The sequence below is a fragment of the Ornithodoros turicata genome, chromosome 2 (genome assembly GCF_037126465.1).
Source record: "Ornithodoros turicata isolate Travis chromosome 2, ASM3712646v1, whole genome shotgun sequence".
Classification (NCBI taxonomy): domain Eukaryota; kingdom Metazoa; phylum Arthropoda; class Arachnida; order Ixodida; family Argasidae; genus Ornithodoros; species Ornithodoros turicata.
The window spans coordinates 119,588,169-119,603,383 of record NC_088202.1 but is presented as its reverse complement, the minus strand read 5'-3'; the positions used below and the strand labels follow the sequence as shown (position 1 = coordinate 119,603,383).

Genomic DNA, 15,215 nt, shown 5'->3' with positions numbered 1-15,215 from the left:
AAAGTCTTCAGGGGCCACGCTGTATCGCTAACAAAAGATGGGGCTGTGGCAAAAAAATGGCAGCCGTGTGGGGTACAAGTTTGGACATGTTTGTGACGTTTGCGATGGGCTATGGTTTTGCACCGATGTGGAGCCCGCACACATGCATCACCACCAACTGTTGGCCAGGCAGTTTGCGGCAGAATGTGTGGAAAACTTTAAAGGAGCTAGGAAAGCACTTTAATCACTAGCATTTTTTTAAACCAACTGTTTAATAAGCATATTAAAATGCACCATGCGAAGTAATACTATCAACAGGTGCATTAATATCCCAGAATTCGATTTTGAAAATCGCGACCGTGCGCAACGGTGGCAATACCCGGAACGAGCCGTCGAGCCGCTTGCGTCATTTTGACGTGAGAAAGGTGGAGCCCCTGATTGGTTTCGAAGAACGTCGTCTGCTATTTTTCACTTGGAACCCCGCTGCAACGGTGGAAGACGTTTCTTTAGCTTTTTCTTTGGTTTATCAGATACAGGAAACGAAGACTGGTCTACAGATACTGTTCAAGGTTAGACCGTGAGATTGTAGAGGCCTCCTCATTGAACTCCCCGAGCGAAGTCAACCAAAAATCGGTCAACCTCTCCCCGCTTGACCTTGCTTTCCCTAAAGCGACCTTCCGGAGTAGGTGGATTATGAAAATAAACTTCAGGTGCCAGTTGAACGCTGTTCTGTCCGTTTCTGTGTTTTGTGTGCTCTTCGTTATCGTGGTGACTGTTTCTTGTTGTGTTGTTGGTGGCAATACGTATAAACACAGTGCGGCACTAAGCGCTGCTTCACTTCACGCCTCGAAATGATCGCTGCATGGCTATGACCACTAATTCCGTCCGCTATGTCATTATATCAATATACGCTATATCACTAATTCGCTATGATCACTAGTGCCCGTCACTTTGACTAGCAACTTTGTTAGCCATTCAGTTAATTCCTTATTCGGCTGGAGGAGTGTTCTTGCCCATACGTTGCCAGATACAATCCAGTGAAATCTATCGCAATATGCCGTCGCCGGCACATCGTGGCATCAGGAGTTGAACATTCATTGCCTGAGTTACACACCAACATAGCCAAGCAGTGTCATAAGACCACCACAATTTATGATTAACTTACCAACCATCGAGCTAAACGAGAATTGGCCGATGCAGACTACAAATGTGGACGACGCAGACACGCAAGTTTGAGTTCATCCGTGCTCGGCGCCATTTGTTTTGTCACCATATAGTGCATCAGTTTTATCCACCATATAGTGACCGACAACGCTGGTTAAGTTTGCGTCCGACGACATATCAGCGTGCACTGAAACAACACGTGACTAGCGTAAATTTTAGCTGACTATAAAATGCACATGTTGCGCGCGGAAAACTGCCAACGGCAAACTGTGATTAACCCACCCATAATATTGCAAGCACACAACTAACCAACCAACATGCCGCAATAAGCCAAATGGCTTCTAAATGTGTCTTTCGTTCGCTAAGGCGACTTGAACACATATAGAAAATTCCTGAATTTGAGTGGTTAAATAGTGATGTTATGTTCTTAATCGCGGCATAACATCTTACGAAGTAGCATTTCCCCTTTTCCTTGTTCCCAGAACATGAATTTCGAGAACGGGGGTTTCACAACCATGAATATCGAGGTCCTCCCTTATTGATCCCTTGACAAGAGAAAGCAGGGTGAAAGAAAACGGAAAGAAAGAAAAGAAAACCAGTCAGCACTGACCCGGATAGAAGCGCGGTCGCCGCTTTCGCACCACTTTTATTACGTCACCAATGACGTTTTGTTCTTTCTCCTCCTCGTTTGACCCGGAGGAGCGAGTCGAGTGGGAACACGCGCGGCGATGTTCAAGTGTCTTTTTTTCTACGAAAAACATCGCGCACAGAGAAAATTTTTGTGTTAATCATCAAGTTAATTTACCTGCTTCCACGACGCGTTCGGAACGGAAAATTTTTGAGATGGCTTTCAGAGCTCCTTTAAGAGAAAAAAAAAGTTGTCTACATGTGCGTGTACAATACAACCGTGAGCCTCATCTCGCCTTATTGCGCGTGCACGATACAGCTACCGCTGTTACTCCTTCGCATGTGGGCTGCGAAAAGGCCCGATTTTTTTTTTAATTGTTCGTGACATGGCACTTGAACTTGAACATGTGATTCATGCTTATGTCAGGCAACTAGACCAAGACACAAGGCTACAGGTTGAACAATATTCTCGGAGAATCTTCGATTCCGGGAAAAACTTAGATGTGTAGTGCGCACCAGTAGATAGTAGATAACATGCACTGCCTCTTTGAGGCACTTCTCATGTACATTATACACCAGAAAACAGGGTACTTTTTGCATTGTTTCTGTTTACATCTCTACAACAAATTCCAACCAGCTAAGCCATTTCACATGCTAAGCTCTTCAGTGTCATGTTGAAATCGCCTGTTGCTGTGTAATACTACCACATGCTTCAAGCAGTAACAAATGTCTCTTCCTGCCACCAAATAAAGTGATAGTCCTGAATCATGGCTCCAAGTGCTGGAAAATCGTCCTCTGACGTGTCTGAAGAGCATTTCCTCGATGCTGGGCAACCAGGGCTTTCGTCTGAGTTGGCACGCAGATAGAGGCAATGTGCCTTGGCAGCTGTGCCTTCTCAGAGATGCAGATCATTGCAACTGTTTTCTGCAGGTCTTTACAGGTAATTACGAGTGAAGTATTGCTGCTATATTATGACTGTTGTAGGATACGAAGAGTATTGTAGGATAGTTCTGCATTCTTTTGTACCCATTTCTGTGTGAAATAATGTAAAATCATGGGTCTCACTAGCCCTTGAAACCCTTGAATACCCTGGAATTTGAAAATTCTATTTCGAAGGTCTGGAAAGCCCTGGAATACTTCACAGTCCTTGAAAACCCTTGAGTTTGCATCTTTTTCTTGTTCTCGTGGAGCTGCTAGTGCAAATTCCACTTCTCTGGGGTCGAACTATAGTTTCGAAACCACAGGAGTTAGCACTGTTTGCACTAGGAATAAGCATCAAGAAATTGATGGGGCCCTTCGTTATATTAATCGATTTGCTTTTCTGTCTTATTATCTTTGACACGCAGGAGTTGTCAGTCTCCTTGTGTCTCATATGATACCTGTAGCTTATACGTAAATATTTTTGCGAAATATTGAAGCCCTTGTCATAAACTATGTTTTACATCCCTGACAAAACCATGGATGGCAAGAGGGTCCTTGAAAGATCCTTGAATTATTGTTCCAAAATTCAGTGGGTACCATGTAAAATTCAGTTTTGAAATAATTGCATACCCCTCATGAAATGTAAACTTTACAAGGTTGCTAATTTTTTTTTTTTTTTTTTAAATCTAGGGAGGCTAGAGGATGTAGTCAAGACAATGCCAAAAATGGAAACAACTGTGAATGAGAGCCTTGCACAGTTAGCGAAAGAAGTTTTACCTTTCGGCGATACTCTGTCGTCTGCGTGTGATATTGGCAGAGAGGGTGAAGTGGTGTTGTACATTATGGTGTTCTGGTGTCCTGATAAAGGTGAGCTTGAAATCAAGGTCCTGTTAGTGTTTTCTGTTTTTCAACATTGGAAATTGCATATTGGTGTTTACACGCTAAATTGTGCATTATTATTATTTTTTGGCTACTAGTTCCTTCGTTCTTTTTTTTTTTTTTTTTTTTTTCAGTTTAACAGTCTATGGTTCGGGTCCTATTATTTGGTGCAGAGCAGTGTAAAACATCCGGCTTAGTCACTTTTTGATGACATAGTTGTGCAGCTGGTAGCACGCATGATGCAAATCTCAAGAGCAGGCTTGATTTTTCGGAGCTCTTTTGAAGTTATGTGAGCTACAGAACGTTCCCAGTTCTTAAGTAAGGTAACGTAAGATTGCCAAACATCTGTGGTGGAGTTGTGACGGTGATGACGGTGAGGTGCAAGAAGCAACGCAAGCTTTAGTTCTGTGGGCGGCAGTGCCCCAAACGGAGGTCATCCTGACACATCTGACCTTCTGAGGCACTCCACATTTGCTGATCAAAGCAAAGGAAAAAAGGTTCATAGAGGCAAATGTGGCTTTCCACACATAGAACCCTGAAATTGATGGGGAAAAAGACACACACGACACAATCTCAGGGTTCTAAGTATGAATATCCAATACCACCAGTTCGCCTGCTTTCACTTTGTTCCCTCTAAACGCAGCTTCATATGTTTCTCGATTACTTCTTGTGTGCAGCTGGCAAAGCCATCAAACTGCATCAAACTATTCTATCTTTTTTTTTTTCTTTTGCAAAAGGTTATGCTTTAACATACTTGTGTCATCAAATTATGCAGTCACCTGAAACAATAAAGAATAAAAGATGCTCACCCATAGAGGATTTCAAATATGTTCCTTGCAGGTATATCGAATTTGTGTGTACACAATTGCACTATGTGTTCTAAATAAAGGGTTACGTCATCATTCTTTAGACTCATTACTCAAATTAGTGGTGAACGATGCAAGACACGTGTTTGAATAAATTGTTGGATTGCAAGTACCCCTTAGAAACTGTTTCTTAGTGTTTTGCTTTGTCTTCTTGCCAGGCCCAAAGAACACACCTGCAATGGAACCTGTATCTTTGGTGGTCACCAAATCTGATATATGTTTGGCAAGGGAAAATTACATAAAAGATGTGAAAGTGCACAGCAGGTTCAGAACTCAGTACAAGTTTCTCTCAGCACAGAGGATTAGCAATCTCACTGCCATGGTAAGAATGATGTTGGTATGTTTACAGTTTATAGAAATTAAGCGTGCACTTACGTAATTTCAATAACACTTTTCTAGATTGGTGGGCACTGTTTATATACAGGGTGTCTCAGTTAAATGTCCAGGCTAAATAATTCGCGTACGCGTGTACTAGTCCAAGAACATTCTTTTTTACAAGTATTTGTCCGATACGACCTATAAGCTCCGTACCGTGTGAATGAGTGGGAGGCGCTATTTAAATAAAAATTCATATGAGTTTCATGAAAAAACATAATTTCTGAAGCAGTGCGCATCGGGTTTGCATTAAAAAGGGTACTACCCCTTTTGGGACCTTCAGTGGACACCTTTTCAAGAAAAATCTGCCACTCAAGCGGGTCATTTGTTGCAGTAACTTATTTCGGTTTACATATTTTTGTCGCGGCTGGTCGCTGTGAAGTGCGAAAGGACGTAATTAATTGGTGTAAAAATGTAATTAATTGGTGGATAAGAGAATGGAAGAGCGTCGTTTTGTGCTTCACTGCGACAAAATATGTAAACCAAGACCAACTAATTATTACAACAAATGACCCGCTACAGTTGTTTTTTTTTTGTGTGTTTTTTTTTTTTCTCTACAAGGTGTCCTCTGCTTATATGCAGAGCACCTGAGCCTGTACAAGTGGCCAAGTTTGCATATTGGCAAGTTCAGTTCTCGGGGTTTACCCAAAGTGACGATGATGCAAATCGGGGGGTAGAAACGGGTTTAACCCTGTGGAAGACTAGGCAGAGAGACTGGTAAACGATGGGTTTATTGGAAGGAGTGGAAAAGGAATGAATCAGGTGTAAGGCGTGTGCATGGGCAGGCGAAGATTGTTGTCCTCTTCATATAGATTCAACAAACCCTAAAACACAAGACTCCACATATGGTTCATGTCCCACGTTGTTTCCTTGTGCAAAATTTAGATTTCCAAACATCATAGAATGTAACTGCACTGCGGAATGTGCCTATACAACCAAGTTATGAAGACGGTGGCGTGAAAGACAAGCTGCAGAAAGTTGTTAGATATTTGCATGAAAGCAATTTAACAAAATATTTGACCCTGAATAAAGGAAGGGCAACACAAGGCTTTCCTCCCATATTTTGAGCCTCTAATGTTCATGCACTGCTGGTGCAAATCTTTCTTTTAACTGCTTGGCTGATTTTGTGTCAGCCACATGGCTACCAAGACAAGACTTGACGCAAAAATACTTCCTACGATTGGCACATACTTTGTTCTACTACTACCACTACCACTACCACTACCACTACCACTACCACTACTACTACTACTACTACTACTACTACTACTATTACTACTACTACTAAGTAACACCACATACGATTTCTACATCAGTGCCTTTTGTATGTTTTCTTCCTAAACATGGTGTCTGTTTCTGCTGCAGCACTTACACGAAGACCTGGTCACTGTTACCCTCACGTTTCTTGACGAAGACGCAGACGGTGTAGAAACAAAGTGGATTGTACGGACTGCCACCAAGGCTTCCCTTCACACCTTTCTGAACACATTAAGAGTGCCCTGGGAAGAACTCTTTGGCATTGAGATGCCTCTTATATTTATGTCTTAGCATCCTCAGCATTTCTGCAGAAAGTGAAGCACACCTCCATCTGTTCAACAGCATTCTTAGCAATATCACCATTTTTTGTCTATCCATTCCCAACTTCCCAGTGCAAGCAATGTGATATAGTCACGTTATGTTTTTGAAAAAACTGTGCCACAAGAGAAACCGAGCGAGTGTCAGGACTGTGCTTGCGCTGGCCAGCCCCTTTTTGAAGTGGAACATGGTGGCCTGTTCGGAAGAGTTGAGTAAAGGCGCAAGTATGTTAATAAATGTGCTGTGTATTTTTGTATGATTAGTTACTCTCGTGCATACTTCTTCGCTCTACATTTGAAACTCAAGTACATACAACTAAAGTACATGCAGTCTGCTAATTCTTCTTTCCCTAAATGATAGGCCTTCTCCCAGTCAGACTGACTGCGATGAGAAAATGAGTCTCCCCCCAGGGATGACTCATTGAGACTGTTGTCGAGTGCGCCCTGGGTGTTGGGGTACTTTTTTTTTTCTTTTCACTTAGTTAACACGACTTAAGACTAAGCAGATCCAAACTTCTAAAATCTCACAAAACGTTTTAGTTTTAAATACGTGTATATCATGTGCAACTCTGGCAGCCATAGCTGTGCCACAGTAGGTACGTGATTGCATCAGTGTAATTTGAAGCTTTTGACCAGTCTTTTTGCTCTTCACACTTTACTGACGTGACTTATTGCATAGGCATTTTTTATTACCTAAATATATCCTCTGTTTCGCACTAATGGGCATACAGGACGGTCCACAAGACTATCACCTTTTCATAAAATGCCAGTATTTCCATCGGCCCCAGACTGTTCGCAATAGATCGTACTCATTGTGCACCTAATCATAACTATTTTTTTTTCAAACAATTTCTCTTTCTAAGCAGTCGAATAAGGCTGCAGCTCCAAACCTCAGGAGAAATCTGTAGAATAATTTGTGACTGTCTGTTTGCTTGGGGAAGCAGCACTTCTGCTCCATAAGTTGACATATAGTACATCTGTAAGGGGTACAAATAAATAAACGTAGCACACTGTATTGCAGTAGTCCAGGGTTGTTGTGCCTGCTGTCAGCCCTATTTCTAGGATCATATTTATAAGCTAACGAGGAAAAGTTTCTCAAAATACCAAATATTCAAGTTCCTTTTATTTGTCAAGTCAATAAATACTTTAATATATTTGCATTCCCACATCTGAAAAAATTCCAAACAGGCATCCTTCCAACAATAAAACCACTTTCATACGTGTCAAAATCTGTTCCCAAGCAATTTACATAAAGTGGAATGTACAGAGAATAGAAGCATGATAAAGGGAACACATCTCTAAACTGCATACAACGCAATCCAATATTCGTCCGATTCCATTACGTGGCCAGATATAAGTTCCAGCGGAAGTGATGAGTTGACGGTGTTGTCCGGTTAGGCGGTGATACTTGTGAGTTTCTGCAAGAGAGTCTGCATGGCAGTAGAAGGCTGAAGTAGGTATGTGCCATCACTTGCTCTTCTTTTTCACTTCTTTCTTCTGCTGCTTCTGCTTCTTCTTATCTTCTTTGCGCTTCTCCTTGTCCCGAAGGCTCTGAACGAGCTTATAGGCAAAGAAGCCTGCAATGGATAGCATCTGCTACACCTGGTGTTTTCTAAGAAATCTGCACTGAGCCATTCTTACATACGTGTGTCACTTGCATGTACATGGAAGTAGGCAGGACACACAAGCAGCAATACTGCAGATGGCTTATACTGCAGTCCTATTTGACTTCTGTTACTGCGCACAGTTTTCTGCCAGCACATTGGCCAGCATGGGGACTTTACCACCATAAACCCAATGTGGATGATGCATCTGTCTTATATAACCCTGAAGTGTGTCAAATTTTGCAAGTCGAGCAAATTGGAATCAATACAGAATGTGATGGTGTAGTTCACTTGGAACCTATAGATTCTACAAGCATATCTATGGATGTAAATTGAAATGTATTATTTTATGTAAAAAAAAAATGTTGAGGGAATGTCATGTCACATATTCCCGAGTTTGTCTGGTATGAGTGTGCCTTGTACTATCACAAAGTATTTTGTTTTACATAACCAATACTGGGTCACTTGAATGGGTTGTCTGAGTGTTTGACCTCCTTACAGGTTTGTAAAAGGGCTTCTCTCCAACATGTACTGAGCCAAAAATTACTTAACGCACTTAAAGAGCAGAGATTCTGAAATGGTACACACCATCAAGAGTTAATTAAAACACTAACTTCCACATCTGTGTGACAGCACCTGCAAATTAGCATACTGCAGACTTCTCTTCATTCTGTAGTGCAGTATAAACGTGAAGATACAAAGTACGAAGCACCTAAAAAAACTTTAGGTTCAAGCTGTCATACAGGGTCTGCACTTCATCCTACCTTATTATTACCCCCTCTGGACTGTGTCTTCCTTTCGTTTTGAACTGCAGTACACACGTTTGGAATTATGGCTCCAAAAACATGATGCTAAAAACTAAGGTGTGAGATTGTAACTCAAACGTGTAACTCATACCGGCACTGGGCAGCTATTTCGGCCTTATTGGGCCTTCGTCAGCAGTGCACAGGTAGGTAACGCAAGGCTATATAGAGTTGGAGCAGCTGTGCTCCTGTTCATCGCAAAGTTGTGAGCTGAAATACTGAATGATCAAGGCGCGCGCACTCATGTGGCAACAGCATTCAATGCGAGTACTACTCCAAGCGACTTACCAAGGACAGTAACGGGAACCAACGTAACGAGCGCGTAGAAAACCATACTTGTGCTCACGCAAGCGACCGCCTGACTGGACGACCAGCGTGTCTACGAGGAGGTTCCACGTGGAGCCTCAACTGATCTAGTTTATCGCGCTAAGTTGTCTGGCCAGTTGGGTCAGCACGTACTCGAGGTCAAGTAGAGCGCTGGTATCTTGAATGTTTAGATCTAGACAAGTCTCGAACCGGCAAGCCAATCGCACTGTTTGTACAAACTTGCGGGATGCCTTCGTGTACTTTTTACCTGCTTTTATTCTACTTTCTGTCTCGAGGCATTGTAACACAACGACTGGCAGATCGAGCAAGTGCTACTGGATTCAAGCTGAGTGTTGTATGTCAACATGTGCACGCAGATTTCTGTAACAGGAACTGATTCCGGCAGAACTACCACTTGGATGCGAACTCTGTGTGGGAAGAGACCACGTCATTGACACTTACTTATTAGTGTTACGGTGACAATTCCTGGCAATACGAACACCCAGTTATTAAATCCGTGCTCAATTGGCCCTTCAGGTCCTCCTCCCGTCAAATCGACCATTACTGAGGTTAACAACACAGATCAGTTCACAGAAAACTAAAATCACAGAGTACTATCAGTGAAGCGTTTCGGCTTTCGCTCAGCCGTCACCGCTTGGCCGGCCGGAGGCTACGTACTGGCTATGGCTTGGCTGGCTTCGCTTAGCGGCTTATTCTGTCCGTCATCGAACGTATCTATCCGAAACCAAGATAACGCAAAAACCCACCTGACATTCATCTTCGTGAAATTAGATGTGGTGATGGACGACACAAAAGACTGCAGCGAATCCGGAACACAAAAAGCCTACGGCTACAAGCATGCCCCGGCCACCATGGCCAGTATGGCGGCTACCATGCGCCGGCCCAAAATTTTCCACAATCTTGTTGTGCAGTTGTGCATGCAAACCATAGCAAGCTGAATAGATACAGCACAAAATCAGTGCAATTCAGTTTGCGTTGTGTAATTTTTGTCTAAATCTTGCAAATATTCGTATGCACGTGTGACTTTGCCAACAAATAAATTCTAAACGGCTTTGACACGTGAGTTTCGGTTTCGATTTCGAGCGAGGGATGGGCTACTATTAGCATCAGGGCAGTTTCATTTTAAATCGAACAACGTATGAAAGTCGTATTATTTAATTCGCCTAGAAAAAATATATGTTAGATGACAGCTCAAACGACGCAAATCGCGCCACCTGCGACGCTCGTGCGTGGAGTAGTTTCCGCGTGGGAGAAAAGGACATCTGAGGCTGCTTGAGCGCGCTTTCTTCTGGACCGACTTTGACGGGATCTTGCACAGCTGATTTTTTGCCTAGGAACTGAAGGTTTTTTGTGATTGTAGGCTGCACCATAGACACTGTCGACAGCCACCCACAGAATTCTGAGGGCCACAGATTTTATGTTAAAAAATGCCAAACTTGGCGTAAACGTTCAAAAAGGCCAAACTTTGTTACCTATTTGCTTCATGACGGAACATCTGAGGACATCGAGCTTAGTGCCATTCGATAGGACGTTGAAAGAACTTTGGTGCTGTATAAAGTTCATTTTTCTGAGTCTAGTGCTTTCTGTGTTATTAGCTCGAGAATCGCACATGGTAGGCGAAAATTGCCAATGTTGCATCTAAATTTTCTGAAAAATGCCATCTTCGATTTCCTTGATTATTTTTCAAAAGGTGGCGTCATGCTTCTACTTTAGACGCCAAGTGAGACAATCTTTTATTTTTACACGAGAGACGCGCAGCAATTTTTTTTTTTTTTTTTTTCAGGCAGAGTCCACGAGGTTGCAGCCTTGCGCGCCCCACTTACGAGCACGCGACCTTCAACCTCTTCTTTGCTACAGGTCTTCCGATGACGTAGTAATCAATGACCGCACTGCGTGAGCTTGTTGTAGTATCCCCAGAGCATTACTTTACGTTTACCCAATCGTCTCCCAGTTCCGTCAGGCTCATTCAAACCGTGGGAGAGTACATGAGTTGCCTGTGCGCCCTTGACGAAGCCCCAGTCCGCGAACATACCTACAAAGTAGTGAGAAGAAACGAAGCGTTTCGTAAAGATCTTTATCCAGTGGTAACATCGTAGCTTTTGTTTCAGGTTGCCGCTAGTCTCCCAGGCAGTGTGAAAGTCACATCCTTTTGATTGGTAAAAGAACGTTGTGGAAGTTTCGAAAAACTTAAAATGTGCCCATTGCGAGACCCCTGCAGATGATGGCAGCCACCATTGGATTAGTATCATCCGAAAGCTTTACAGGACCTTTCACATGATATAAAGTGACTGGGTTCAAGCGTATTTTTCGTCCGCCTATATTGTTTCACAAAACCACGAGTAGTACGCGAAAATTTTGCATGTTCGATCTTAATTATTTCTAAAACGCCAGAATATTTTTCACGATTTATTCCACAGGGGCAGAATTATGCCTGTACTTTGCGCTGGATTGAGACGCTGGGCTACCTTTTCGTGGAGCGATTTTTCCACACAAAGGCGCTCCTCGTATGTTTACGAGCGCGCTTTGCTTCGTAGTCTTTGCTTTGTAAATTATTGCCCAGATGTTGCACTCTGTACTTTTTTTGCAGTTATGGTACGTATGTTTATTTTTTCCTTTGGAGACACAGGGCAATACTTTCGTGGGCGCCTTGAACTTGCTATTACGCACTTTCATGGGCGTCGCACGCACGAAGTGTGCGTATGCACGTGCGCATATTCACTATTCTCCCGCCGCACATGGGCTTGAGGCAATGCACATACGCACGCTATGAGGCTGTCGTGCGAGTTAATATTAGGAAGGCAGAACTACGGCCACAGGGGACAGAAAGTTACAACACGTGAGAATACAAATTTGTGGCCGCCTGGTTCCACCCGTCTCTTAGCTTGGGCGCAATAAGTGATAGTTCCGAAGCTGTGCATGCTACCTTTAATTAGTTTTATGCCCCGTAGCGTTATTTCGGAACCACGACGTGTACTATATACAAAGCCCGTAAGACCGCTGTGATGACATTATGTTGCTGCTCTCAAATATAACACGTTCGCACTCCACGAGCTGTGTCAGTGCCACCGTGGGAATCAAAATTTCCGACAGAACAACGCACAACAAAAATCCCTCGTTTCCGGTAGCCGTAGGTACATTAAACCCTCGGTGTGGTCTTCAGTAATCATTTTGGCACCCATGCGCTTGAAACCAGTCACTTTATATCACGTGAAAGGTCATATCTAAACCTATCGGATAATGCTAATCCAATGGTTGCATCCATCACCTGCAGGGGTCTCGCAATGGGCACATTTTACGCTTTGCGAACCTTCCACAACGTTCTTTTACCAATGAAAAGGATGTGACTTTCACACTGCCTCGGGGACTGGTGGCAACCTGAAACAAAAGCTACGATGTTACCACTGGACAAAGATCTTTACGAAGCGCTTCCTTTCTTCTCACTACTTTGTCGGTATGTTCGAGGACTGGGGCGCAAGGGCGTACCGTCAAGGGCGTATCGTCAAGGGCGCACAGGCAACTCATGTACTCTCCCACAGTTTGAATGAGCCTGACGGAACTGGGAGACCATTGGATAAACGTAAGGTGATGCTCTGGGGACACAACAACAACCTCACGCAGTGTGGTCATTCATTTCTCCGTCAGCGGGAGACCTGTAGCAAAGAAGAGGTTGAAGGTCGCGTGCTCGTAGGTGGGGCGCGCAAGGCCGCAGCCTCGTGGACCCTGCCTGACAAAAAAAAAAAAAAAAAATCGCTGCGTGTCTCTCGGGTAAAAATAAAAGATTGTCTCACTTGGCGTCTAAAGTAGAGGCATGACGCCACCTTTTGAAAAATAATCAAGGAAATCGAAGATGGCATTTTTCAGAAAATTTAGATGCAACATTGGCAATTTTCGCCTACCATGTGCGATTCTCGAGCTAATAACACAGAAAACACTAGACTCAGAAAAATGAACTTTATACAGCACGAAAGTTCTTTCAACGTCCTATCGAATGGCACTAAGCTCGATGTCCTCAGGCGTTCCGTCATGAAGCAAATTGGTAAGAGAATTTGGCCTTTTTGAACGTTTACGCAGAGTTTGGCATTTTTTAACAGAAAATCTGTGGCGCTCAGAGTTCTGTGGGTGGCTGTCGGCAGTGTCTATGGTGCAGCCTATAATCACGAAAAACCTCCAGTTCCTAGGCATGAAATCAGCGGTGTTGGTGGTGGTGGTGGTGGGTGGTGAAAGGGCTTGCCGTTGTCGGCCTCACGTAGGGGGCAACGTCACGACTGACGCCCTGGGGGAATGTGCGTCCTGGGCCGACTTCTAAGGGAACTGTGCCGACATATGTCTGAAAGCGTCTGAGGAAAACCCAGGAAAAACCCCAGACAGCACAGCCGGCACCGGGATTCGAACCCGGGTACCTCCCAGTCTCGACGTGACATGGCCGGTGTTAGATCCCGTCAAAGTCGGTCCAGGACAAATCGTGCTCAAGCAGCCTCCGACTTTCCTCCTCTTCCTCGCGGAAACTACCCCACGCACGAGCGTCGCACGTGGTGCGATTTGCGTCGTTTGAGCTGTCCTCTAACATATATTTTTTGGTGTCCGCCCATTTGGTCGAACGCCGTTTGATCGAACGCCGTTTGATCGAAGGCGTTTGATCGAACGCCACTTGGTCGAAAGCCGTTTGATCGAAAGCCAGTTGATCGACGCCGTTTGTTCGAAAGACGTTTGTTCGAAGGGAATTCAAAGCTGCATGCACTGTGTTGTTTCTGTAACTTCTCCACTTTTCCTGTAACTTTTGACTCTAGCATACGGAGCAGGCAATCAGTGTCCTCTGCTTTTTTATTTCTTCTTTTTTTTTTGCTTTTTGCAGCCGAAGAGGGGAGACCACTGGTTAGTTGCAGGCGTTTGTCATTTACCAATCAGTAGGACACATATTGAAAAAGCTGTCCCAGGTTGAGAGCAGCCGATAGTCTATCCTTGTTCTGGGCAATCTTCTTATTGCTGGCGACATATTTAAAGGTAACGGTCTGAAACGGGATAGTCATATGTGCAAAGCCACTCGAAGTCTGTGGGTGCTAAGAACGAAATTTCGCCATGGTACAACGAGAGATATTAAATTAACAGCATGTAAAACCTTAGTTCGACCTTAGAGTATGCATCTGCAGCCTCGAATCACTACACATGCACGATATCCGAAGAAATAGAGAAAGTACAAAGATCTGCTGCCTTATAATCTTGTCTAAGTTTCGAAGGACTTCTTCGGTTACATGTCTGTTGCAAGAACTAAATTTAGGTTCACTTGCACATAGGCGAAAAGTAAATAAACTGAAACTGCTCTTTCTCCTATACAGTGGTCAGTTGATTACAAACAATAATCCACTGTTAAAATCTGTTCACATTCGACGGGAATAAACATCAAAAATTTCATTTACTTATTTTTTAATTCATTTGCCAAAATGTTTAATACTTGACGTCTATTATTATTTCACAAAGGGTTGGGGATTAACAAGTACAGCATCTTTAGTCACCATGTGTCAGAGCGGAAAAACCTATTCGGTTGTCCAACGGGTTAACGGTGAACAACCCTGGCCCTTGTACTGCTTTTTGGACGCTAAAAAGTGGGTTAGCATGAGGAATGTGTTTACGGGGAAGCAGATTACACAAAGTTAAATGTTCCTTAGGATAACTGCATTTAGAACTGCAGCTTTTTTTTTTTCCTGTCTTTTTTGTCATTTTCGACACGCCAAGTGAACCAATTCAAAAAATCGATCAAACGACCGCTGCCGTTTCGATCAAACGGCGTTCGATCAAATGGCTTTCGACCAAATGTCCTGCGTTCGATCAAACGGCTTTCGACCAAACGGCGTTCGATCAAATGTCCCGGAACCATATTTTTTCTGGGCAAATTAAAAAATACGACTTTCATCCCTTGTTCGATTTAAAATGGAACTACCCATCAGAGAGAATATGCTCGATATTAGCGTTGTCAATTGTGTCTGCAGCTCAGCAAATATCGTTTTCGGCCTGTGACTGTGCTTATTATCTTGTGCTTTCGGCCTTTTTTTCATGTACATCTACAGTTTGCGAACCAAAAGGCGGCCTAGAGGCAAAGGA

At 43.4% G+C, this 15,215-nt stretch overlaps 1 protein-coding gene and 1 long non-coding RNA gene across 3 annotated transcripts in view; one reads left to right on the top strand and one right to left on the bottom strand.

Annotated features, from left to right (window-relative positions):
• The window catches only part of LOC135385985 (serine/threonine-protein kinase 11-interacting protein-like), a 31,700-nt gene extending 25,052 nt beyond the window's left edge, over positions 1 to 6,648 (top strand). For both annotated transcript variants that reach the window (XM_064615656.1, XM_064615657.1), the window contains 4 exons: positions 2,523 to 2,710; positions 3,382 to 3,558; positions 4,595 to 4,758; positions 6,177 to 6,648. In XM_064615656.1, the coding sequence (XP_064471726.1) occupies positions 2,523 to 2,710; positions 3,382 to 3,558; positions 4,595 to 4,758; positions 6,177 to 6,359 (712 nt within the window). In that variant the 3' untranslated portion in view covers positions 6,360 to 6,648. The remainder of the gene's footprint in view (positions 1 to 2,522; positions 2,711 to 3,381; positions 3,559 to 4,594; positions 4,759 to 6,176) is intronic.
• Positions 6,649 to 7,762: 1,114 nt separating this feature from the next.
• Positions 7,763 to 9,434, bottom strand: LOC135385986 (uncharacterized). Its single transcript, XR_010420549.1, has 2 exons — positions 9,081 to 9,434; positions 7,763 to 7,962 (listed from the first exon to the last, which is right to left on the bottom strand). It is a non-coding gene; the product is annotated as an uncharacterized LOC135385986 (long non-coding RNA).
• Between the last annotated feature and the right edge of the window lie 5,781 nt (positions 9,435 to 15,215).